The sequence below is a fragment of the Rhipicephalus microplus genome, chromosome 9 (genome assembly GCF_043290135.1).
Source record: "Rhipicephalus microplus isolate Deutch F79 chromosome 9, USDA_Rmic, whole genome shotgun sequence".
Taxonomy (NCBI): domain Eukaryota; kingdom Metazoa; phylum Arthropoda; class Arachnida; order Ixodida; family Ixodidae; genus Rhipicephalus; species Rhipicephalus microplus.
The window spans coordinates 120,173,508-120,200,654 of NC_134708.1; the positions used below are offsets into that span (position 1 = coordinate 120,173,508).

At 48.2% G+C, this 27,147-nt stretch overlaps 1 protein-coding gene and 1 pseudogene across 1 annotated transcript in view; one reads left to right on the forward strand and one right to left on the reverse strand.

Moving 5' to 3' along the window:
• LOC119164622 (ATP-binding cassette sub-family C member 2) overlaps positions 1-27,147 on the forward strand; it is a 121,297-nt gene that overhangs the window by 71,864 nt on the left and 22,286 nt on the right. Inside the window, exon 6 of the mRNA XM_075874537.1 lies at positions 12,626-12,820. Coding sequence (XP_075730652.1) covers positions 12,626-12,820 — 195 coding nt within the window. The remainder of the gene's footprint in view (positions 1-12,625; positions 12,821-27,147) is intronic.
• On the reverse strand, positions 25,360-26,408 carry LOC142771450 (uncharacterized; annotated as a pseudogene).

The window sequence follows — 27,147 nt, forward strand, 5'->3', positions numbered from 1 at the left end:
GACAGCATCAAGTATGTTTCACAATCGGCCTACGTACAGAAAACGGGTACCAAAGCAAACGTGCAGTGTTGCCAGCCCTTCTGTGAACATTATTGTCAACATGCTCGCAGGTTTAGGCGTCTGGGATAAATGCCAAAACAGCTCTACTTGTTTAGACGTGAATAAAATATACTTTATACGGTCAAACGTACGACTTAAATTGTGTTCAGAGTGATTAGACCCGAAATTTTGCATTCAGCAGGGCAGCAGTGCTATATGGGCTTCTTGAGGCTTCTGGCTAAAGTTTGTAAAATCACCGCGTGACATGGGCTTAGCTCCACCCTCGTCGAACTCCCGAAGGAAGCTTTGCGAGGATTGAGTTTAACAGAGTTCGGTGGTGGTCATTTGACAGGGGTATTAGGTTGCTTCGCACGTTTTTCGTCTCCATTTGTATATAAGATCATCGCACAATGAAAGCGTCCCGCAAAGCAGAGTAACTTTGGTAGGATGCCTACACTTATCAGCAGAAAACAGTAAACGTGCTGACCTTTGCATTCTAGTGTTCAAGCATTGCGGCTACAAAATATTAGAGCAGAACGTGTCTAACCTTGTCTTAAATGTCTTAAAGCATTGTTTAAATGTCAAATAAAAATGCTGCTAATAATTCTGCATTTCGTAATAAATAAAGTACCCTCACATGACAACTGCTTTTAACATACAGCGGTAAGTGCGCATGAAACAGTGGCGTTCTCCATCGAGGTCTACGCATCAACAGTTTTTAAAGGGGCCCGGACTCCTCTGACAGCGCTACCTTATAATGAGTTGTTTAAGAATGAAACTGTTATACTTTGAGCAAGAACAGCAAAGTTCTTGACATGCCAAAATTCAATAATTCTCAGATTCATTCAGATGCAACAATTTATTGCAACTAACAAAGCATCAAGCAATCAACTTATAAATTGACATTTGTATATATATATATATATATATATTGTAGCGAAGCCTCCGAACTATGAAATGGGTCGAACTCTTGAGTACCTTCTAGTGGGGCTACCCAACAAGGACGCCGCTCACGCTGAGAGCCCGTGCTTGGCCGTTACTGTCGCCATTGTGCTTGCTCGCTGTGGGCCGGCTAATAAACGCCTTAACATTTTGGTGGAGAGTGCTGTGCCCTTCAAACATCTTCGGTTCGCATTCGATGCCCTTGGAGCTTAGATCCCGTACCGTGCCTTCAACCATGCAACAAGACGCCGCCCAGCAAACGCTTCCTCCTGCGTCGACGCCATGTTCCGGTGTCCCCCGCATCCGCGACCCACCTGTCTTCACCGGCGCGGATGGCACCGACGTCGAGGACTGGCTCGCCATGTACGAACGCGTCAGCGTCCCCAATCATTGGGACGAGGCAGGTAAACTCGGCAACCTGGTTTTCTACCTCGCGGGTGTGGCCGGCATGTGGTATAACAACCACGCGTCTGATTTCGCAACCTGGTCCGATTTTAAGACCGCTATCACCAGCGTTTTTGGCCGCCCTGCCGTTCGTAAGCTGCAAGCCGAGCAGCGCTTACGCGAACGCGCTCAGCAGGCCGGTGAATCATTCACCAGCTACATTGAAGACGTCCTGGACCTATGCAAGAAGTCCAACGACAGCATGTCCGAATCAGACAAGATCCGGAACGTCATGAAGGGCATTGCCGATGATGCCTTCACGATGCTGCTTGCCAAAAACCCAGGCACAGTAGCTGAGGTCATCACGCTGTGCCAGAGCTACGAGGAGCTCCGCCGGCAGCGTTCGATGACCCGTCGCTCCACACCACGAGATGCAGGGCTTGAAGGCTTGGAGGCGAGCTGTGACCAGGTGGCACTGCTGGCAGACCTCAAGTCCTTCATACGTGAGGAAATCACACGGCAGTTCTCTCTCCTGCCCTTCGCCCACCCAACGGCTGCTCAACAATCGGCCACTACCATTTTCCCCCCCATCCGCCGAGCGATTGAGCAGGAAATAGCGGAGGTCATGCCTGCGTACAACCCACAACAGCTTCCGGCTCCTGTACCCCCAAGTTACGCCCAGGTGGTCGCCAGGCCGCCTCCAGTCGTTCAAGCGCCCGCCCCACTGACTTACGCCGAAGCTGCCGCACGACCTCCATTTTTTGCAGCGGGTATGCCGGCTACGTATGTTGACGTGACCTCTCAGACTCAGCTCCAGCACCCCCTGCAGCCTTTCCAGCCACCGTTCCGTCCATCGGCTCTTGCGTCATGGACAAGACCTACCCCGGCGAACCGATGGCGCACATCCGACAACCGGCCCATTTGCTTTGCCTGCGGTTACGCCGGCCACGTAGCACGTTATTGCACTCGCGTACAGACGCCCCATATCTCATCACCTGTTGCTGGCCAGATCAGGCGTACCTATCACGAGGAAACGCCGTCTATGCCACCGCCAACTCGCCTAGCTTCATCTTCTCGTAGGTCACCGTCTCCACGACGTCGTTCCCCGTCCCCCATGCGGCCAAGTTCAACTGCTCACGAGCGGGAAAACTAGTCGTCGCAGTCCCCGAGGCAAGGACTGTGATGCTATCGCATTGTGAAAGCCCTCAGAGCCGCCCATCTAATGTCATTGACGTGCTTGTGGACGGTGTTCACGCATCTGCTCTTATTGACACAGGAGCTGCAGTATCCGTTATGGACGAAAAATTTTGCCGCTTGCTTCGTAAAGTGACGACGCCAATTTCTGGATTGTCCCTTCGTACCGCCGGTTTGCATCGTATCCATCCTACAGCAGGGTGCACAGCTCGCGTTGTCGTTCAGGACGTTCTGTATGTCGCCCAATTCATCATCATTCCCGCATGCTCTCATGACGTCATCCTGGGGTGGGATTTTCTCTCCCGCAACGACGCCGTCATCCATTGTGCCGCCGCCGAAATTGAACTCTCCCCCTTCTCGCATTTGACGCCGGAAGACAGTTCTCCGAAAGTGAGCAAGATTCTCGTGAAAGACAATACCATAGTGCCTCCAAGCTCCACGATGGGTGTATCTGCCTACTGCGCTGGACTCTCCGACACAATTGCACTCGTTTCGCCATCCGACCGTGCTTGCCGAAGGAAAGGGTTGCTAGTACCTTTCGCGACCGTGCAAATCACCCAGGGCAACGCCTCTATTTTCGTGACCAACCCATCCCCGTACCCATCCAAGGATGGCATTCTTCCTGACCCAGCCAAGCTTCGGGCCGTGGCCGAATTCCCCAAACCTGCGTCCGTCAAAGAACTGCGTAGTTTCGTGGGCCTGTGCTCGTACTTCCGACGCTTCATACGAAACTTTGCCACGATCATATCACCGCTGACGAAGCTCCTTGGAAGTAACGGGTCCCTCAATTCGTGGTCGTCTGAGTGCGACGACGCGTTCGCGAAGCTCCACCATGTGTTGACGTCTCCTCCCATTCTACGCCACTACGACCCCACGGCCCCGACGGAGGTGCACACAGACGCCAGCGGTGTAGGCCTCGGCGCTGTCCTGGCGCAGCGCAAACCCGGATTCCCTGAATATATCGTAGCATATGCAAGCCGTACGCTCACGAGAGCTGAGACAAACTACACCGTCACGGAGAAAGAGTGCCTGGCGATCGTCTGGGCTCTTACAAAGTTTCGACCGTATTTGTATGGTCGCCCATTCGATGTCGTCACCGACCATCATGCACTATGCTGGCTTTCATCATTGAAGGATCCCTCAGGCCGTCTCGCCCGTTGGGCTCTTCGTTTACAAGGCTACGACATCCGCGTGCTGTACCGCAACGGACGCCAGCATGCTGACGCCGACGCCCTTTGGCGCTCCCCTCTGCCTGAAGGTGATGTGCTCTGCTCAGTATCCTCGGCTGCTGTTTCTGCCATTGACGTTGACATAATCGCTACCGAACAGCGAAAGGATAATTGGATCGGCCCGCTGATCGACTTGCTCTCTGATCCATCCGCAACGCCATCCACGCGTGCATTGTGTCGTCAAGCTCGCCATTTCGCCATTCGTGACGGCCTTCTACACCGACGCAATTACGACGCCGACGGCCGGCAGTGGTTACTCGTGATACCCCGCAGTCTGCGGTCAGAGATATGTGAATTCTTCCATTCTGATCCGCAATGCGCGCACTCTGCGGTATTCAAAACCTACCATCGCATTCGACAACGCTACTTCTGGCGCGGGATGTACCGCTATGTGCAGCAGTTCGTTCGCTCTTGCCTCACTTGCCAACGCCGTAAACCGTAAGCTCACATGTCGCACGCCAGTCTACAACCGTTACCTTGCCCTGAACGTTTCTTTGGGCGCGTAGGTATCGATTTGTATGGACCACTTCCTCTGACGTCCGCTGGTAACCGCTGGGCCATCGCTGCCGTTGACCATTTAACGCGATACGCCGAAACTGCCGCTCTCCCTGCGGCTGCTGCGCGCGATGTTGCGTCCTTCCTGCTGCATCGATTTATACTGCGCCACGGACCACCCCAAGAGCTTCTCAGCGATCGAGGCCGTGTCTTCTTGTCGGAAGTCGTCGAAGCCATTCTGACGGAGTGCCATTCTGTCCACCGCAAAACTACTGCTTACCACCCACAGACGAATGGCCTCACCGAACGCTTTAACCGCACCCTCGGCGACATGCTTTCTATGTACGTCGCTGCCAACCACACTAATTGGGATAATATACTGCCCTTCGTCACCTACGCCTACAACACCGCCCCTCAGAGCACGACTGGTTTTTCACCTTTCTACTTGCTGTACGGAAGGCACCCGTCGCACACCATGGACACGATACTCCCGTACACGCCGGATCCATCTGAGTTTACACCTATTTCCGAGACAGCCAGGCTTGCTGAAGAGTGTCGCGAGCTTGCCAAGACTTTTACGACGCAAGAGCAAGAGCGGCAGGAGAGTATCCGTGATGGCTCCACCACTTCTGAGCCCACGTTCCTTCCTGGTGCGCTTGTATGGCTCTCGATCCCGACCTCTGCCGCTGGCCTTTCTTCCAAACTACGTCCCAAATACGAAGGCCCCTACCGTGTCATCGAGCGCACCTCACCCGTCAACTATCTGATCGAACCCGTTGAACAATTTTCGGACATGCGCCGCCGTGGGCGAGACATCGTCAATGTGGAGCGCCTGAAGGCTTATTATGACCTGCTCATAATAACAAGCTGTTAGGTCGCCAGGCGGCTCCCACTTCGACCCCGGGGTAATTGTAGCGAAGCCTCCGAACTATGAAATGGGTCGAACTCTTGAGTACCTTCTAGTGGGGCTACCCAACAAGGACGCCGCTCGCGCTGAGAGCCCGTGCTTGGCCGTTACTGTCGCCATTGTGCTTGCTCGCTGTGGGCCGGCTAATAAACGCCTTAACAATATATATATATATATATATATATATATATATATATATATATATATATATATATATATATATATATATATATATGATGTTGTCGCAGTACAACGCGAACAAAGCACAAGTACGCCTTGAGGCAGCGAAAGCAGCGTGTTCTCAACAGCTGAGCCGCAAGATCTTCTTCGTTCTCGCGTCAAGCCAGAGGCCCACTACCTGGTGTCCGCTAAACCCCCCCCCCCATCATCGTTGTTGTCCACATGTACACACGGGTCATTTGCCTCCCTCTCAAAGAGCATCGACCCGATGCGAAGTCAATAATGCAGTTTTTGTTAAAAGATAAGTCTCACACAATCACTCGCTGACGTAAGGCTTCATGCGCACTACGTGAACGAGTTCAGGATGGTGCTGGCGACGCTTGGTACTACACGAATTGTCGAGAACAACTTCGTAAGTGACGTCACTCAGTTGTCGCAGCACTCGGTATGGCCCAAAGTATCTTCTTAAGAGCTTTTATGATAGTCCTCGTTTCCGTACGGGTGTTCAAATCCATACTTTGTCGCCAGTTTGATAGACAACTGCTCTGCAGTGAGCATTGTAGCGGCCTGCATTGTACTCTTGCTGCTGGCGGATCCGTAAACGTGCCAGTTGTCTAGCTTCTTCCGCGCGTTCCGTAAACGTGTTGGCGTCTGGGTCGATGTCATCACTTTCGTGCGGTAGCATCGCATCTAACATAGTTCGTACTTCTCATCCATGAACGAGGTTGAACGGGGTCATGCGGATTGTTTCTTGCTTGGCCGTGTTGTACGCAAACGTTATGTAAGGCAAGATTTCATCCCAATTTTTGTGTTCAATGTCTACTTACATCGAAAGCATGTCTTCAATGGTTTTGTTCAGACGCTCCGTCAGCCCGTTTGTCTGTGGGTGGTAGGTGGTGGTCTTACGATGCGTTGTTCCACTCAGCATCAGGACGTGATCCAAAAAAGCTGCTGTAAATGCGGTTCCTCTGTCTGTGAGCACGAAGGTTGGTGCACCATGCCTCAGTACAATATTTTCGATGAAAAATCGTGCCACCTCCGCTGCTGTACCTCTCTGGATAGCCTTCGTCTCGGCATAACGGGTCAGATAATCCGTCGCGACGATAACCCAGCGGTTCCCTGCAGTATAAATAGGAAGTGGGCCCAAAATGTCCATGCCTATCTGGTATAATGGAGCTGTTGAGACCTGCACGGGTTGCAGGAGGCCAGCTGGTTTAGTCAGTGGTGACTTGCGTCGCTGGCAGTCGAGACAGGAACGAACGTGGTTCTTCACGGCTGTGGTTAGTCTCGGCCAGTAATACCTTTGCTGTACTCTGGCCAACGTTCTCATGTAACCCAAATGGCCAGAGGTCACATCGTTGTGGCACGCTTTGAGTACTTCGGTACGAAGGGCTGCTGGTATGACGAGCAGATAGGCGGATCCTGTCGACGAAAAGTTTCTTTTGTAGTGTACTCTGCCCCGCAAACAAAACGATGACAACACTCTTGTGAAAACTCTTGGCGCCTTCTGAGATCTGCCTTCCAAGTAGTTAATTAAGCCAAGCAACTCAGTGTCGTCACGTTGTTGCTGCGCAATGGCGGTCGTGTCGAGGACACCGAGAAATGCCGTTTGCTCCTCCTCAGGTAGGGTTCCCGACTCAATGGGTGAACGGGACAGGCAGTCAGCGTCCATATGTCACTTGCCTGACTTGTGTACGACCGTCATGTCAAACTCTTGCAGTTTTAGGCTCCAACGCGCTAATCGGCTGGTGGGATCTTTTAGATTAGTTAACCAGCAAAGGGAGTGATGGTCACTATTAACTTTGAAGTGCCGGCCATACAAGTACAGGCGAAATTTCATTACTGCCCATAATACGGCGAAGCATTCTTTCACTGTTGTTGCATAGTTGATCTCTGCGCGTGTTAGCGTTCGGCTTGCGTAGGCGATCACTCTTTCTGTGTCCTCTTGCCATTGCACAAGCACAGCCCCAAGACCTACATTGCTAGCGTCTGTGTGAAGCATCGTCGGGGCTTCTTCGTCGAAGTGGGCAAGCACAGGGGGCGTTTGAAGACGTTGACGCAGGTCATTAAAGGCAGCCTCCTGTTCTTCTTTCCACTCAAAGGCAACATCGTCTCTTGTGAGGTGAGTTAGTGGTGACACGATGCGGGCGAAGTCTGCGATAAACCGGTGATAATAGGCACAAAAGCCTAGGAAGCGTCTGACAGCCTTCTTATTGGAGGATACTGGGAATTGTGCGATGGTGGAAATTTTTCCAGGATCGGGCCGGACGCCTGCGTTGCTGACGACGTGACCAAGACTCTGAAGTTCGTGAAAACAGAAATGGCACTTTTCTGGTTTCAATGTTAGACCCGCGAACCGTATGGCACGTAAAACAACTTCCAGCCTTTTGAGATGCTCGTCAAAAGTGGTCGAAAACACTATAACGTCGTCCAGATAGACTAGCACGTCTTCCACTTTAATCCCGAAAGTACCTTGTCCATAACCCTTTGAAAAATCGCGGGCGCGGAGCACAAACCAAAAGGCAAGACTTTAAATTCGTATAAACCATCTGGCGTCACAAAAGCGGTTTTCTCTCGGTCTCTTGGGTCTACCCCGATCTTCCAGTATCCACTCCTCAAGTCCATGGAAGAAAAGTAACGAGTGTGCCGAAGTCTGTCAAGGGAGTCATCAATATGTGGGAGCGGGTACACATCTTTTTTGGTCACCCGATTCAGCTTCCTGTAGTCCACGCAAAAACGCAGGGTGCCGTCCTTTTTCTTTGCTAGCACTACAGGCGATGCCCAGGGGCTCTGTGACGGTTGAATGACGTCATCTGCAAGCATTTTCGCGACTTGTTGTATGGCTTCGCGTTCCTTTGAAGCTACACGATAAGGGTTCTGGTGGATAGGTCTCACTGTGTCCTCGGTGATTATTCGGTGCTTTGTCAAAGGTGTTCGACCAACTCGTGATGTCGTTGAAAAGCAGTGGCGGAATTCGGCTAGCAGCTGAAGAAGTCTCTGTCGCTCGTCCTTTGACAGAGTGGTGCCAACATCGAGAACGGGTTCTGGTTCTTGATTAGGCGCTTCGTCCAATACCGACAAACATAAACTGCCTCGAATGTCTACAATATTATCGTACGAAGCGATAGCTGTGCTCTTCGGAAGGTGCCGGCGCTCAGCACTAAAGTTCGTCACAAGTAAATTCGTGCGTCCACCACTGAGACGGACGATACCTCGTGCGACCGAAATGCCATGACTAAATAGCAGCGAGCCAATTTGGTCAGCAATTCCTTCGCCATCAAACGCTTCGTGGCCTTCCACCAAAACAAGAGGGCATGACCGGGGCGGGACGATCACATAAACATCAATTATACGTAAAGTGTTGCGTATTGCGTCCGAACAGTCAACTAAACCAGGGCTGTTGCGCAATGTAATTGAACAGTCCGGGATATTGATGACGGCATCATATTCTCTTAAGAAGTCTATCCCTATGATCAAGTCCTTGCAACACGAGGTGAGGATGACAAACGTCGCCACGAAAGAAGAGCCACTGATGTCGAGTCTTGCTGTACATCTTCCGACAGGCATCAACAGCTGGCCGCCTGCTGTCCTCAGGTGAGGTCCCGTCCACGTAGTCTTCACTTTTTTTAGGCGTACGGCAAGGTTTTCACTTATGATAGAAAAGTCGGCGCTGGTGTCAACTAAGGCTGTTACTTGCTCTCCGTCTACCGAAACAGTAAGATCTGTGGTCACAGTTTTGTCGGTGTTACAATTTCTCAGCTTTATGGCGTCCTGTGGTACAAGTAAGGGGGGCTTTTTTTGTAGCCTTGACGGCCTGCAACCTCACCCCCAGAGGTCGCCGCCTTCAGTTTCCCCGGCATGCACTTGGTGACCTCCTTCCACTGACGTCAGCTGTAGTTCGGCGGTGCGGCGAAGGCGAATATGCCGGAGACGGGGAGCGTGGTCGACGTCCCAAACCTGGCTGGTAATCAGGTACACGGTCGTCATTATTGGCACGGCGGTTGTCAAAATGGGACTGAGACAAGGGAGGTCCTTGAGAATGAGCGTCCCGGCGTGGTGCGTAGCCGTCGTAGGCGCGTCGATCGTCAGACCACTACCGAAGAGGTCAAAACATATCTACGTGGTGTCAGCAATGGCGGGAAATGTGGCCCACACCTCCGCAGGTAAACCAAAGCGGACGCCTATCTACAGTGTGCCAGGCGTCTGTTTTACGAAGCTGTGGACACCGCAACAGCTCGTAATGTGGCAAATGCAGTGTCTCGTTGGGAGACGGTTCTTGGTACGGTGGCATTTCGTACGGCGGTACGACGGCAGGGCGCCGCGGTGTCTGTTCTTGTGGTGGCGACCAAGCAACGGCTGCCGATGGCTGGCAGTACGATGGCGCAACGGGCGGCGGGCGGCGAAGCGCGGCTGCGTAGTTCATAGGTCGCTGATCGTCAGTAGGATCAGCTGTTGAAAACGCTTGGCGTATTTCTTCGCGGACGACTTCAGCGACAGACGCCGTGGGTGGTTCCGTGACCAGATTCCGCAGTTTCAGCAGCTCTTCGCGAACAATCTCTCTCATTAAATCGTGCAACGACCTTTGATTGTCAGATGTCGTAGCGGCAACTTGCATGTGGGCGCTGCTGGACAAGCGATCGTATTGTCGGCATCGTTGGGGAAGCGCCCGCTCGATAGCCGTAGCTTCTTTGAAGAAGTCTGTCACGGTGCTTGGCGGGTTCCGCAAAAGTCCGGCGAACAATTGCTCTTTAACGCCGTGCATGAGGTATCGCAACTTTTTGCCATCGGTCATGTGCGGGTCAGCTTTACGGAAGAGACGGGCTATGTCCTCAGCTAACATTACGAACATTTCATTGGGTTTCTGAACACGTAGCTCGAGTAAATGCTGCGCACGTTCGCGCTGGTCGACATCGGCAAATGTGTCAATCATCCCTCTTTTAAAGTCACTCCATGTTGACAAACTGCCTTCTCTGTTCTTGTACCAGGTTCTAGCGCTGTCGTCGAGATAAAAATAGGCACGGGAAAGCCTTCGTTCAAGGGACCACTGGTTGGTGTTAGCGACACGTTCATAGTGATCAAGTCATTCTTCGACGTCTTCATGTGCTCCACCACCAAAGCGATCCGGCACCAGCGGTGAAAAAAGGGTTACCTGAGATGGGGTTGGCAAACTACTGTCTCGTAGTAACTGTTGTGGACTGGCGATGGCCATTGGTAGATGTGAGCGGTGCCTTGTAGAGTGTTCCTGTGAGAGGGTGAACTCTGGAAGGAGGCCTCGCAAGCGACGACTGAAGCGATGCACGGGAGTGTCGACAAGTGCTTCTGGGCTAGATGAACGGCTCCCCGTGGGAGTGTGGAGCATCGGGCGGGGTCGCGGGCCAGCACCTCCACCAGTGTCGCAGTACAACGCAAACAAAGCACAAGTACGCCTTGAGGCAGCGAAAGCAGCGTGTTCTCAACAGCTGAGCCGCAAGATCTTCTTCTTCGTTCTCGGGTCAAGCCAGAGGCCCACTACCTGGTGTCCACTAAATCCCCACATCATCGGTTTTGTCCACATGTAGACACGGTTCAATATATATATATATATATATATATATATATATATATATATATATATATATATATATATATATATATATATATATATATATATATATATATATTGCACTTGCACTTGCAGCAATTAAAGCATTAGAAAACAATAACGGCAACAATGAAAATAGTAACTGAGTTCACGGCACTGCAGCTGCGAAATGCAATGGACAACCCAAAACAATTCCAAGTGTAACTACTCTTCCTAAGTGCAGCTGTCGTCTGTTTTCTGTTTTGTTTTTATTTTACTACCCAATAAATTGTACCATGCACGACATGCCCAACAGCAACCCTGTGCACAGCCGGGAGGCCCCACTACACGTGTAATCCAGAAGCGGGCAAGGAATTCACTTTGCGCCCACTTGCCAGCCTCTACCGCAGTACGGGGCACCCCTCTTTTTACGACGAAATGTTGACAGGGTGCCGAGTAGTTAAAGGCTTAGAACTTCCTAAAATGCCCGCTTACCAGCCTCTGCCACAATACGCGGCACCCCTCCTTCTACGACGAATTGTTTACGGGACTCCGAGTAGTCAAAGGCTTAGGACTTCCTAAAAAGGAGTAGTTAAAGGCTTAGGACTTCCTGAAAAAGCTTTTTTTTGCCCCACACCGAACCGCCAGTGCCAGGAGGCGCCGTCTGATCGGGAGGAATGCGTTAGTGAAAGGAAACATACACAGACCGCTGACATCAGAAAGGTGAAGGGGAGAAGGGGGAGAGAGATGAAGGGGGAAGTTGAGAATAGAGTTGAGGGGGGTGCCCGAGGGGAGTCCACCGTATATTACTTTTCTCTTCTTCTTCTCTTTTCTCTTCTTTTTTTCTTTCTTTTTTTTTCTTTTTTTTACTCTTTTCTTGCCCTCTGAATTGAGATTGTATAAAGCTGAGCACCAACAAAATGTATCTTTAATCCTGATGAAGGCCAGACTCTAGGCCGAAACGTCGAAATAAACCATGTTGTGACCGCTCACGCAGGATCTACTGGACTATATATATATATATATATGTATATATATATATATATATATATATATATATATATATATATATATATATATATATATATATATATATATATATATATATATATATATATATATTGACAATTCTGATATGTATCAAAGTATACAAAACGTATTGCGTTGGATACAATGATTTTGGTAATATCTTGTACCTGTATCCTAAAGATATCTTGTATTTGCCTGAATATCTTGTATCATATCGTGACGCAGTAACAGCATCGTTGTCCAGCCCTGTCTGAGTCGCAGGCTGCTCGCGTGTATATAGAGATATTTAAATATATATTTAGTTCATGACCACATGAGCTAATATAGCACCAAAATTAAGTCCCATGACACTGATTACGATCGAAAATATACGGTTTCATGGTGCCTCTTAACTTGATTTTCTTTTTCTCCCAAATTATGTTTGACGCAAAGGAGCCCAGTGAAGTTTTTGTGGAGTTATTTTTAACAGTATCCATCAATTCATTAATATAATACTTTGTTGCCTGCTTTATAAATCTGAAATTTCACTTATTCGAAAAAATCTTTGGGTGTTCTTCTGATCGAATACGCTTATTTACAGCCGGTTTGCTGTCATATGGCCCATACGGCCAGCGGAGATTCCCTTTTTGTATTCTTGTTGAAAGTATGGCATTCTGCTCGGCGCAGTGTCGGCCAGAGGCAGCTGGTGTGTCTGGCACGCGCCTTGCTGCGGAGACCCAAGATCCTGGTTCTGGATGAGGCCACCTCGCAGATGGATGGCGATACGGACAGGCTTATCCAGGCGACGCTCAGGGAAAGCTTCGCCGCAAGCACCGTGCTTACGGTCGCACACAGGATACACACAGTCCTCGACTACGACAAGTAAATTCACCTGATCTATTCATCAACTATACCTGAAGACTACGTTTCCCCTCCGAGATGCAGCAATAACTTCCCATTGGTGTATGCATGGGTGTCAAGGTCATGTATATGGGAATTCGATTACACTACAGGGATGATTTCTACTTTACTACCACGTTCTTTAATATCATTATTGATGCAATTTGATTCTTGCCATTCATAGGATTCCGATTACTGAATTGGACAAGGAAAGCTGAACGCCAAGTGTGAAAGTCGGCGGAGAACAGCACTTTGCGATAAGTAATGGCGAGGAAACCTGGAGCCCTGTACAAAAAGAGTTCAACATAAATTGAGGACAACGCAATCAGCAATAAAAAGTAAAATATTAAATGTCACCCTCAGAGACAGAGAGAGAACACAGTGGGTCAGATAACAAACGGGCGTTGAGAATATCATGATTTAAATTACAAAGAAATGGACATGGGCAGAGTACTGAGTGCATAGGCAATATAACTACTGGTCATTAGGTGTAACTTAGTGGGTTCCAAGGAAAGGCAAACGCATGAAGGGGAGACAGAAAGTTAAGTGGGCCGATGAGATTAAAACGTTCGCAGGATGAACGTGGCCGCAAAAATCACAGGACCGGCTTGATTGGCGGAACACAGGATAGCACTTTGGCCTTCATTGGGCTTAGTCAGGCTGAAGATGACGGCGATTTTCACGCAACAGTAATTTCCCTTATACAAATATTCCAAATAAACTTGTTTTTGGGCTAGTTGGTTATCTTCATATTGTAAGATATTTAGCGCAACGTCGACTTTCGCAAACACTCATACATTCACTCACACAACCACCTGAGTAACACACACAGAGCATACAGGGCTCACTACCAACTGTTTATTGCACCGAAAAGACCTTCTTATATACGTACAACAGAGTGCGCAAAGCCAAGAAAGAACAAAGCTGCGCATGTGAAAACCCTTTAACAAAAGCGCAACCGCGTCCGGCAATCGCGATGAATATAGCACCACCACCACACACACTAACAAGGAACAAGTAAGAAAAAATACGAAAAGCAGAAAACATGAGCTATAGAAGCACTAAATCCTTACGTCGAGAAAAAATATCTCCTGTTTATGTATCACCAAGGACGGCTTGCTAACACAAATGTACTTATTTTTGTCTATAAAGTATGCTTCCAACAGCAAACGTGCCGATAAATTGTAGCTTCTTCCGAGAACCTGCGTGACTGTGAATCGCGGTTCACACCCACATGCGGCGGTATGTGCCACAAGATGCGCGTACTTATCCGAGAGATGCCTAAAGTACCGGCTTAGGGAGCATGTGCTAAAAATTAAGAGCAGCGAGGATTACTACGCACAACTACGCACATACCGCAGCATGTGGGTGTGAGCCCCGATTCACAGACACGCAGGTTCTCGAAGAAGCTACAATTCATCTGCAGGTTTGCTGTTGGAAGCATATTTTATAGACAAAAATAAGGACATCTGTGTTAGCGAGCCGTCTTTGGTAATACATAAACAGAAGATATCTTTTACAGAAGACGGTGGTGGCACCTACTGTCGCCTTGAGTTCTACACCTTATCACCTCCGAGACAGGCGTGCACACCCGTCTCAGAGCCACACGCTTTGTTTTCTAAGAGAACTGCCATATGGCGCTCATGTCTCACGTGTGACGTGACTTGATGCACTCGTTCGCCTCCGCTGCACGCTCGAGGCACTTTAACGCAGCGCCTCCAGAATACCACTTACCGATTTTCTTGCGCAGAACATCAAATAGATGTCTTGTTCACTCTCTCCGCAAGCAGAACTATTGTCTTTCGACGATATTTGCAGAAACATGCAGACATGGGGCCAATTTTTTACCATTATAATAACCATGCATTTTCCTAGTCTTGTTTTTTCTTGTTGTGCCACTCCACAACATAGTTTTCCATACGCGGTAGCTTTTGAGTTTTTGTAACCTTGCAAACAAGCATCTGTTATTTACCTACCCAGTTTCTAACCATTCTGCTTTCAAATGCCAAGCATTTCTTGGCAAACTTCGGTGAATTTAGGAGTATCTATCTCTTTTGTCTGTCTATCTACCTATCTATCTATCTATCTATCTGTCTGTCTGCCTCTATATGTATGTATGTATATATATATATAATCATTCTAACCGCCTACGACTTTTAGCTCTCCTGCCCGTCCTAATAATAGTATGGATACCAAAATTGGTATGGCATAACATGACTGTATGACTAGCATGATAGACTAGCCATAAGCTGAAGTTCATGACATGAATGTCATGAATGTCATGATTTACATTTCAATGTCTTCCTGCTCTTGTGGTGGTTTAGTTCAACTGACATTTTGCAAAACTGGTATGGTATCTAATGACTACATAGCAAACATAGGAGACAGACCCTAACGCAGAAATCATGACATGCACGTCATGATTTTCATGTTATGACTAGTCATAACTACACGTCACGCTAATGATACGCTCGTGGCCGTTTCGCTAGCTTCACATATACCAAATATGGTGTTAGGTGACGTCAAGTGATGAGGACTGCATATCACTAGTGCAAACATTATAATAATGACATGAGTGTCACGTAAGAACATGAACAACATACGACACTCATGATGCACTCGCAGCCCTTCCGCAAGCTTAACATATACCTTATTCGCTATTACGCCCCGCCGCGGTGGTCTAGTGGCCAAGGCATTCGGCTGCTGAGCCGCAGATCATGGGATCAAATCCTGGCTGTGGCGGCTGCATTTCCGATAGAAGGGGAAATGTTGTAGGCCTATGTGCTCATATTTAAATGCACGTTAAAGAGCCACAGATGGTCGAGATTTCCGCAGCCCTCCACTACGGCGTTTCTCATAATTATATGGTGATTTTGGGACGGTAAAACCCACATATCAAATCAATTTGGTATTACGTGACGTGAACGAATGACGAAGGTAAATGTCACGTCCAAATGTGATAATCATGGCATGTGTGTCATGTAAAACATGATTTCGTGCTACACTCACAATGTGTTCGCGGTCGTCTCGCTAGCTCCCCACCTACCGAACTTGGTATCAGGTGACGTGAATGAATGACGATGGCATGTGACTAGTGCAAACATGATAATCATGAGATGCGCGTCATGTAAGAACTTTACTGTATACTGCGCTCATAACATGCTCAAGGCCTTATGGCTAGCTCCACATACACAAAATATGGTATTACGCGACGTGAACAGACGACGAAGGCAAGTGACACTTTCAAACATGACAATCATGGCATGGAAGTCTTGTGCGGCATAATTTACGTCCACCTCGTAAAGTTGTGCTCATTTTTAAGTGACATATCAACGTTCCTCATTGGTGCTTCGCATATCATCGATTCCCACAGTAGGTAGGATCTGCCACTTTTTTTCGTCCAAATTTGCGCGTCGAACTTAAAGGTACGCAGGCTTCTTTTCGTTCCAATGTTTCCTATCAATAAGCGCTCTTGAACGCTGTCCTTGTGTCTAGTTGACTCTGGCCTTCGAAGAGTCCACATGAAGCTAAGAAAAGCCAAAAAAACCACACACTAAGAAACTAAGAAAAACCACACACACCATCGACCTCAAAGTTTTTGCTCGACTTGTACTAAAGGACCCTTGACAGCAAAAGGTTAAGTTCCGACCTTTCTACAGGGACTTGTAGCTTTGCTGCTGATAATGCCGACATTGAATTGTAAAGGCTCATCGTATCATTTATACTATAGCTTCGGTAATTTAGAAAGATTTTGCGTCAGTTCGAAACACCCCCCCTAAACACTTCGAAAAACTGGCGCCTCACATCGGGGCAGCTCCTGATGCTATGTGCACTCAAGCTACGGTGACTCTGAACGCGCTGTTTTTAATTAGGGGGGAGGGGTAAAGAATGAAGCTGTGTGGATGCTTTGAGCGTGTTCCTCTCAGGAAAAAAACAAAAAGAAGCGTTCCTGGCCTGAGAAGCCAAACCACCTTTGGGGCAGCCGACAACAGAGCGAGAGGTCTGACGAACAATAGTCTTCCTCGGGTATCAGCTGGGGTATTGTGTGCCCCGCAGTTGTTGCCTGACGTCGCTAATACTTGCTTAACCTCTGCAATGTCGGGGGAGGGCCCCAGGTCTACATCAAACTACGGAAAATGTCGATTGCACCTGAATACTCAAACCAGGGCGCACCCTTACTTTACAACCAAATTAAAATATCTTATAGGCTACTAAGCATGTACAGTTTCTGAAATTGGTGTCACAGGTATTTTAAGGGGCCAAAAATTGTCCAGAAAATATGAAATAATATGACTCCAGTAGTGAAAATATTGCCTGTCAAATGACATCAAACCAAGCCTGTTTTTTTATGACAGGTGAATTCATAACTTTTCTTCACTATATGTCACGATGAATAAATGTATGTATCTGGCTGTGCCCTTTATATCAAGCCGTTGCTCTCGCCACCTAATCATAAAGTTAAGTACGATCACTATGTATGTGTTTTAAGGATTGAGTATCGCTCGCGCCTTGACTGTAGCGAGTAATTCGTTAGCCTCCTCATGGTTATTTATACCCGTTTAAAGTCTATTTCGCCTTCGCTGTCCCTAAACCTCCATACTTTCAAAACTTCCGTGCCATTATCTTGGACTGCAGTGTGGAGACTTTTGCAGAACATTATCAAATGTATCAAATGTTCAGCCGATTCCTCCTCCTCTCCACACGCACAACATACCATGTCTGTGTTTTTGTATTTGACTCGGTACGTCTTGGTCCGCAAAATTCCCCTTCTGGCCACGAACATCAGAGAGCTACCCCGAGAATCATCGTAGATCTTTTCTTTTGAAATTTCCTGCTTGAAAGTTCGGTAGGTTTCCAGGGATTATTTCGTAAGCATTCCAATCTTCCACATGTCTCTCACTGTTTTCTTCGCGTTCTTCCTAAACAATGTTTACTTTTGGCTTGGTATTCTGCTGCGGTCTAAATACTTGCTTGACAATTTTCGAGTTCGCTTCCCCGATTTAGTATCAACATTCTTCATGTACAAGTAGCTGAAAATTTTTCCTAGGTTAACGTTGGTCCCAATTTCTCCCAATCGCTCTTCAAATTCTATATTGCTGCTAGCTTCCCTGCACTCAAACGATGCCCATCCCGTTTTACCCTGTACCCCCGGATTTGGGTCATTCCCGTTTGCTCCCAAAGCAAGTCTACCCATGCCTCGTTGGTTAATTTCCAATTTTACTTGAACCTCTAATTTCATGCACAAGACCGCATTGCCGAACATCAAACCCGGGAACATGACACCTTTTCAAACCTCTCTCACAACGCCATACCTCTTGTAGTTCCACAGTCCCCTATTTTTTATTATAGCTGCATTCCTCTTACCCTTATTCATTAGGTATCTTTAGCGCTCCCTTGGGTACTAAGCACCGTTATTTATTCATACGCCCAAATATTTGTATTTACTTGTAGTGGACGCTGAGTGCTATGTTAATCCTCTAATGAATGGCACAGGGAACATGCGCGCGCCACCTCATGTGTAGTATATAGCAGGGGCGCAGTTCGAAATAAAGCGGCTTCCTGTGTTTGCTATGAGCCATGCACGTGTCTTACTCGACGTCTCTGAACATGGTGTCAGAAGTGGGCGTCTAACGCGGAGATATGGACGAGACAACCGGTACAGACGCTGGGCCTTCCCAGCTCATGGACGAGACAACCGACCCAGACACTGGGCCTTGCCAGCTCACCCTCGTTCACGTCGGTACGCCGGGACATCACCCTCCTTCGCCTTTAAACTTCGCCAGCCCTTGGAATAGCCAACATGAATAACGAGGTACGAAGATAACGCCTTCACAGCCGCAATCAACACAGTCACCGACGAGGTGCATGTGCGAACTCTTTTATAAAACATTGCATGGGTTCCCAAGCACGTAGCGTCTTCTCGTCGCTAGAACTCTCTCCTCCGGAAACGGCCCATCGGCGGAAGTCAAGGCTAAGATCATTTCGCATTTTGCATTCCCTATCAATGAGATTAACAAGAGCCGCTGATTTCACCGCCGAGTACAACAACATAGGGAGCCATTTGATGAATTTTTTACCGCGCTTAGGAATCTTGTAAAGCATTCTGGGTACAACAACGCCGAGATCGAAGGCCGCCTTGTGCGAGACAAGTTGGTCGTTGGATTTAGGAATGAAAAGCTATCGGATCAATGGTGCCAATGTACGAAACGTATAGCCGAGGAAGCGTTGTGCCAAGTGCGCGTTCACGAGGAAGCCGAAAATGAGCGTATATGCCGCTAAACTACCAGCGAGCATGGGGCCTTGGACAGCTTAAACGTGGATGCGGCGCAACGCGCGAAGAACACATCATAGCTTCGCAGCAAGTCAGTGCAGCCAACTCAGTCTACTTGCGATTACTGCGGCTGTGGTCACCACTCTCGAAAACAATGCCCAGCTCGCAAGGCTACATGCAACTTCTGCAAGAGGCAAGGTCACTTTATTGCTGTTTGCCTGGCCACGCATCGAAAGAACTGTTAGGCTCAGTTGAACTTCACGCACAGAGTACGCGTCGGGCACGATATGCCGACATTCACCTCGCATGGTCACCTCGGGAATGGTCACCTCGCACACTTCAAGATAGACTCATGAACTGAAGGAACGGTGGTTTCACCTTCTCTTCCGGCATTACTTACTGTTTTGGATAACGTGGATTCTGAGGTATCTGGTCCTGGAAATCAAAGGTTGCACGTTCTGGGATCTTTCACTGCTACATTGCAGTAGCGTAACAAGGTTCCTTTTGCAAGGACTGTATGTTACCAAGAACCAGATGACATACCTCCTAGGATTACTGGCAATTAAAAACTTCGGCATTGTTCAGTGTTTAAACTCTGTGGATGGTATTTCGCCACCCCAAGAGAACCTTTTTTGTGGGCTCGGGGAAGTGCAAGAAGAATACCACATGCGCGTTGCTCAAGATGCTCGTCGCTTTTCATTAAGTGTTCCTCGATGAATACATCTTCCTCTGCTCGAACAGGTGAAGAAGGAATTGAATTAAATGGAAACCCAAGGAGTCACTCTCAAGTTTCGCACGCCTACCGCATGGTGTTCAGGGCTCGTCGTCGTGCCGAAGCCGTCGGGCGAGTACAGTCTCTGTGTCCACTTAACAAAGTTTAACAAAGTTATGCAGCGGGAATGCTACATTGTGCCAGCAGTTGAAGACATCTTAGGCCAGCTTGGTGGGGCACGAATTTTTTTCAAGCTTGATGCAAGAACAACTTCTTCCAAATCAAAGTAGCTCGTGAGAGCGAAGAAGTGATGACATTCATTACACCTTTTGGCCATTATTGCTACAACCGTCTTCCATTCGGCATTGCGACAGCACCCGGGTATTTCCAACGCTTCATGTCGAGATTGCTCAAAGGCATCACCGTAGTCGTCAACATGATAGACGACATACTCGTCTTTTGTAGGAACCGTCAACAGCACGACCAGCGTCTGGCTGACGTCTTGGCGCGATTATCTTAAGCGGGCATCACTCCTAATGAAAGTAACTCTCAGTTCAGAGTCTCTTCTGTCAAGGTCTTAAGATTTGTCGTCAGCCAGCAAGGAATTAATACAGACCCGGACACAGTCTAGGCTATCATGAATCTCCCACCACCAATCGATGTTAGTGGTGTTCGCCGATTATTTGGCATAGTAAACCATGTGGCTCAATTCATTGCAAACCTGTCCGAGATCTCTGCACCTATTCGTACACTCTTCAACAAGAACAACGCGGGGAGCTGCAGTTACAACCAAGAGCAAGCGTTCGAGAAGATAAAGTGTTGTCTCAGCTCCAACACATGTATGGCTATGTACAATTCCCATTACCCAACTATAGTATCAGCTGACGCAAGCTCTCATGGCCTTGGCGCCGTCTTACTCCAAGGTCAACCATCAGGAATTCGACGTGCAATCACCTATGCTTCCAGATCTCTCACTACTACAAAAAGATGCTACAGTCAAACGGAAAAGGAGTCTCTCACTGTCATATGGGCTCTCACCAGGTTTGACCAATACCTACGTGGACTAAGCTTTGAGGTCGAGTCCGATCACCTTCCGCTTGTACCCCTCCTGTCAAACCAAGATCTAGACGTCTTGCCACCTCGAATTCAACGTATGCGGATCAAACTGATGCGCTATCGGTTCTCCGTCAAGTGCGTTCCCGGAAAACTGCTAGCCCCAGCAGACACACTATCAAGAGCACCATGTGGCTTGCCAACTTCCAAAGCAGTCAGCAGCTTGTAAGTCTATATAGGGGAAATTCTCAAGGATCTACCTCCACAATTGGCGAATCATATGGACGGCATCCGTCGTCTTCAAGCTCACGATATCGAGTGTTACTATACTATGACTTATTGTGAAGAAGCCTGGCCATCGAAGAAGAGAGTTCCGACTCATTTAGGACCATACTGGAAGGAGCGAGAAAGACTGAGTGTCTACGATGGGTTACTCTTACTGGATCGCCGCATTGTCGTTCCGTCAGCTCAACGCAAGAACATTCTCGCCCTGCTCTATGAAGGACATCAAAGTGTCCGCCGCTGTCAAGAGCGCGCCCGCTAGTGCGTTTGGTGGCCCCATTGCAACCAGCATATCGAAGACCTTGTGGCTCAATGTGCTAAGTGGGCTGAGACATGAGTTTTGCGTTCTGAGCCACTGACACCAACGCCAACACTGGAACGACCATGGCAACGCCTGGGAATCGACTTGTTCCACGCGGAAGGACGCGACTATGTCCTCATCATGGACTACTACTCCAGATCCCCAGACGTAGTCACACTCGGAACATCGTCAGCAAAAGCGGTGGTTGCTGTGGTCAAGAGTTGTTTTGCTCGTTTCGGAATACCAGACGTAATGCGGACGGGCAATGGACCTCAATTCTCGTCCAAGGAGTTCGCCAACTTTGCAACGGCGTATCGATTCAGCCCCGAGACTAGCAGCTCTCGATGCCCTCAGAGTAATAGAGAGGCAGAGCGCATGGTGCGTACCGTGAAAGAATTGCTGAAGAAAAGCCCGGATCCGTACCTCGCTGTATTTGCATACCGAGACACACATGGAGCTTCCAGCGTCTCTCAAGCTCAGTTACTCATGGAAAGACTACAAACTGGTCTTCCGGTTCTGTCTGAATGACTTCTTCCGGCCTTACCAAATCACGAGAAATTTCAAGCACAGAATACTGCAGCGAAGTTGCAACAGGCGAAGGACTACAATTGTCGTCACAGTGCTACTGCTCTGATTTCTCTCAATGTCGGAGAGGGCGTGTGGATAAAGGATTTAGGTTGCAGCGCTTGTGTTTTCAGCCCAGCTCAGCGACCAAGGTCATACGTAGTCGAGACTTCGAGTGATGTCCAGAGAAACCGCTGCCATCTGGTGCCCTTTGTAGGTGACCAAAATGCCCAAGGATAAGGAGCAACAGCTTCATCACTGACGCATAGAACCTTGTCATCAAGTCCGCCAAGAGCATCAGCCTCTACCTCAGAGCTGGAAGCATCGTCTACCAGTACATCGTGCGGCATCACCTGTGCCACCTGTGAGGATGCCTTCCTCGCCTGAAATGCACACTCTACCTGTGCAAGCAAGTACGCCTCAGTGTGGTGAATCTAAGCATATGCGTTCTGGTCGTGCTGTGAACATGTAACCATCCCGGGAGGGAAGACGTAGTGGACGCTGATTGCTATGTTGATCCTCTAATGAATGGCGCTGGGAGCATGCGCGCACCACATCCTGTGGGGTATATAGCAGAGGGGCAGTTTGGAATAAAGGGATAAAGGGACTTCCTGTTGTTGCTATGAGCTGCGCGCATGTCTTACTCGGCGTCTCTGAGCATTACCCACTACTTCTTGCATGGTTTCCTGTATGTTATGCTCACTGCCTTTGTTATTTATAAAATTCATGAATGCTGATTTTTCCCTGCTGAACTACAAATTTAACCTATCTCCCTCTTTACCACAGATGTCTATTAATCCCTGCAGTTGTTCTTTGTTGTCGGCTAATAATACTATATCATCTGCATACATCAATGCTGGTAATGGCTGTTTAATGTGCTTTCCTTGCTTGGTAAAAGAGAGGCTGAAGCGAAGTGAACTCCACTTTAATTAGGCTTTTAGCCCATGTCGATACAGCATAAATAAGAAAGGTGACAAGAAACATCCCTGTCGAAGCCTGCGTTGTATCTCTATCGTTTCAGATACCTCCTTTTCCTATTTTATAACTACCTCGTTACTTTTATAAATGTCTTTTAGAATATTAGTTATTCTATCTTCCACTTCTAGTACGTCCAGAATTCCCCACAAGTCTTCTTGAGTCACACTATCGCAAGCTCCCTTGATATCTAGAAATGCGAGCCACAGGCTCCTGTGTTCTTTTCTCGCTATTCAATACACTGCAACCTCCTCCTTCGTTTACAGAACCCAGTTTGTAGTTCTCCCAGCAGCCCCTCATTCTTCACCTATGTCTGTAGTATTTCCTTTATTACCTGCATAACCAGCCTGTAAACAGATGTCACTGTTATAGAACGGTAGTTGTTTATATCAGCGTCATCCTCCTTCCCTTCAGAGATAATGCTCATCCTGCTTAGTTTCCACAAATTGGTGGTTTTACCATTCATTATTGCTTTGCTCGCTGTCTCTCTTATTGTTTGCTTAAAGTTTCAACCTAGTTTCTTTGCTAGAGCCGTCTGCCGACCTCCTGCTCAACCACCGCTCCCTTCATAAAGTCCAATCACCATCTACTACAGGTCGCCAGTTTCAGTTTACCCGGTAAATTGACCCTTCTCGCCACCTCGAGCACCTATAAACTCTTGGCGTACTGCGGATAACCAGCCCGTCTGCTACAACTGCGGTATTCTATGGCATTTCTCGTCCTACTGTCGTCACCGTGGATCCTATTTTAATGACGCTCAGCGTTTTGGCAACATACCTCGGTAATCGGAATCGCATGTTACAGCTGATGCACCTGACGTCCGCTCACATCGACCAGACTTCAGTTTACGTCGATCTTCTACCCCCGTATGCGGTCTCCTTCCCCCACGCTTCGTCGTTCCAACAATGCTCAGGAGGAAAACTTAGAGTCACAGTTCCTGAAGCAAGAACTGTGCCACCGGCAAAATTTCCAAGGCCTCATCTTTCACCCCCTAACGAGATTGCCGTGTTTGTGGACAACCGTCCACAAACACGGCAATCTCGTTGTGGTTTCGCCACAACTGTTCTTGTCGACACAGGTGCCGCTATTCGTTAATCAGTGAAGTGTTATGCTGCAAACTGAACAAAGTGACGACTCCCATGGTTGACATTTATTTCTTTACGCACAGCGAGTTCACAGCACGTTCAGCCTTCTGCCACATGCACTGCTCGTGTTGTGATTCAAGGACTGCTTTACATCGTTCAATTTGTCGTCTTTCCTCATACGTCTCATGAAATGATCCTGGGATGGAACTTTCCTTCCACTAATCATGCTGTTGTCGACTGCGCTCGTGCACAAATTGTTTTGTTACCGTTCCGCACGACATTCATAGATCTCCTTTAAACACCCAAAAAGGTAACGTTGCCGCTGACGTCGTCCTATCTCTGCTTTTTCAGTCGCCGTAGTGTCTATTTTGTGCAACTTCGTCCTTGATTCTACTGCCCTCTTTATGCCGTCGCAAGAATGCGCTCGTTGCCGGAACCCTGTCGTCCCGCTTGTTGTCGTAACGCTTGCCGATGGTTCCAGAGCCATGTATGTGCGCAATCCGTTCCCTTGTCCCGCTACCCTATTGCATAGACGTTCGACTCTGGATGGATGGATGGATGGATGGATGGACGGATGGATGGACGGACGGACGGACGGACGGACGGACGGACGGATGGATGGATGGATGGATGGATGGACGGACGGACGGACGGACGGACGGACGGACGGACGGACGGACGGACGGATGGATGGATGGATGGATGGGTGGGTGGGTGGGTGGATGGGTGGGTGGGTGGACGGACGGACGGACGGACGGACGGGGCTGCACACTTTAGATCGGATGGTGGCTAGCGCCACCTAGCCATGATACTTAATGAACCAAAAACTACATTTATTTTTTAGGAGCGAAGCTCCTTAAGGCGTGGGCTGTGCGTCCCCTGTATGTAGCCACCTCTCGTTCAGTTCTTGCAGTGTTCACTAGATGGCGGTACTTGTAGCTGACGGCATTAAGTATTACGCTAGCCACCGCCCGATCTAAAGGGTACAGCCATATCCATCCGTCCGTCCGTCCGTCCATCCAAAAGATGCAAGTTGTTATAAACTAGACGGCGGTACGTGTAGTTGATTATGAAAGATGCGAGGTGTTATAAAATAGGAATGATGCCACATATGGCGCGTGTCATCGTTCAATATAGTGCGGCGACGTACGCTAGGGGGAGCGTTGCAATAAAATCGAGTGGGCAAAATGTACGGAGGATTCATGGTTTACCAGGTTTACCTCCGGAGCTTCGCCCACTCATCATCATTCACTTCATGGATGTGGCGGCATTTTTTTCTTTAAAAAGTGAGTTTGAGGATTCGTACTTTGCAGTGAAGAGTTTAATTTTCACTCGTGCCTTGACTTTAGCCACCAATCAGTTAACCTCCTTCTAGTTAATTCTACCCGCTTAAAGTCTATTTTGCCCTCCCGGTCCCTAAACCCCAGTGCTTTGAAAAACTCTGCGCCATCATCCTGAACTATAGAGTGTAGCCCTTTACAGAACATTATCAAGTGTTCGGCCGTTTCCTCTTCCTCTCCACACGCACTGCATACCGTGTCTACCCCTTCGTATTTGGCCCGATCTGTCTTGGTTCACCATACTCCTGTCCTGGCCTCAAACAGAAGAGAACTTCCCCGAGTATTTTCATACATCCCTTCCTTGGTAATTTCCAGCCTAAAAGTTCGATAGATCTCCAGTGCGGACTTCTTATTCATGCCAATTCTCCACATGTCAGTCTCCGTTTCCTTCACTTTCTTCTTAACCGATAGTTCTTTTTGGTTTGCCCACCTGCTGTTTTCTAAGTATTTACCAGTGAATTTCCTGGTTCGCTCCCTCCTTTTTGTGTCGACATTCTTTATGTACAAGTAGCTGAAAACCTTCCTAGCCCAACGCTCCTCCCCCATTTCCCTCAATCGCTTCTCAAATTTTATCTTTCTGCTAGCTTCCCTGCCCTCAAATGATGTCCATCCCATATCACCTTGTACTCCCTGATTTGGTGTATTCCCATGAGCTCCTAAAGCAAGCTGACCAATTCCGCGTTGCTTAATTTCTAATCTTCCTTGAACTTCTGATTTCATGCACAAGACTGCATTGCCGAACGTCAGCCCAGGAACCATGAACCCTTTCCATATTCCTCTCACAACATCATACCTATTGTAATTCCACAGTGCCCTATTTTTCATCACTGCTGCATTCCTGTTTCCTTTAGTCATGTATATTTCGTGTTCCCTCAGGTACTTGGTCCCATTGTTTATCCATTCGCCCAGATATTTGTATTTATCTGTTATCTCTAGCGTTACCTCCTGTATTCTAAGCTCACTACCTTCGTTATCATTGAAAATCATGACTGCTGATTTTTCCTTACTGAATCTAAAATCTAACCCATCTCCCTCATTACTGCAGATGTCCATCAATCTCTGCAAATCTTCCTTGTTGTTGGCCATTAGCACTACATCATCTGCGTACATTAATGCTGGTAGTGCCTGATCAATACGTTATCCTTGTTTGACTAAAGAGAGGTTGAAGCCCAGTCCACTTCCCTCTAATTTGGCCTCTAATCCTTGTAGGTACATCATGAATAATAAGGGTGACAGGGGACACCCCTGCCTAAGCCCCCGTTTTACCTCTGCAGGCTTGGATACCTGTTTTTCCCACTTTATAACTACCTTCTTACCTTTAGAGATACCCTTTAAACGATTAGTGACTACATGTTGCACGCCTAGCGTGTCCAGTATTTCCCACAATTCCTCTTGACCTACGCAATCGTACGCTCCCTTGATATCCAAAAATGCTAGCCACAGGGACCTGTGCTACTTTCCTGCTATTTCGATGCACTGCGTCAGTGAGAACAGATTGTCTTCCAACCTCCTGTGTTTCCGAAACCCATGCTGCAGTTCCCCCAGCACCCCCTCATCCTCTATCCATGCCTGCAGTCTTTCCTTTATAATCTGCATCGCCAGCCTGTAAACCACCGATGTCACTGTTATAAGACGGTAGTTGTTTATGTCATCTTTGTCTCCCTTTCCTTTATAGATCAGGCTCATCCTGCTAAGTTTCCATCCATCAGGAACTTCACCATCGATT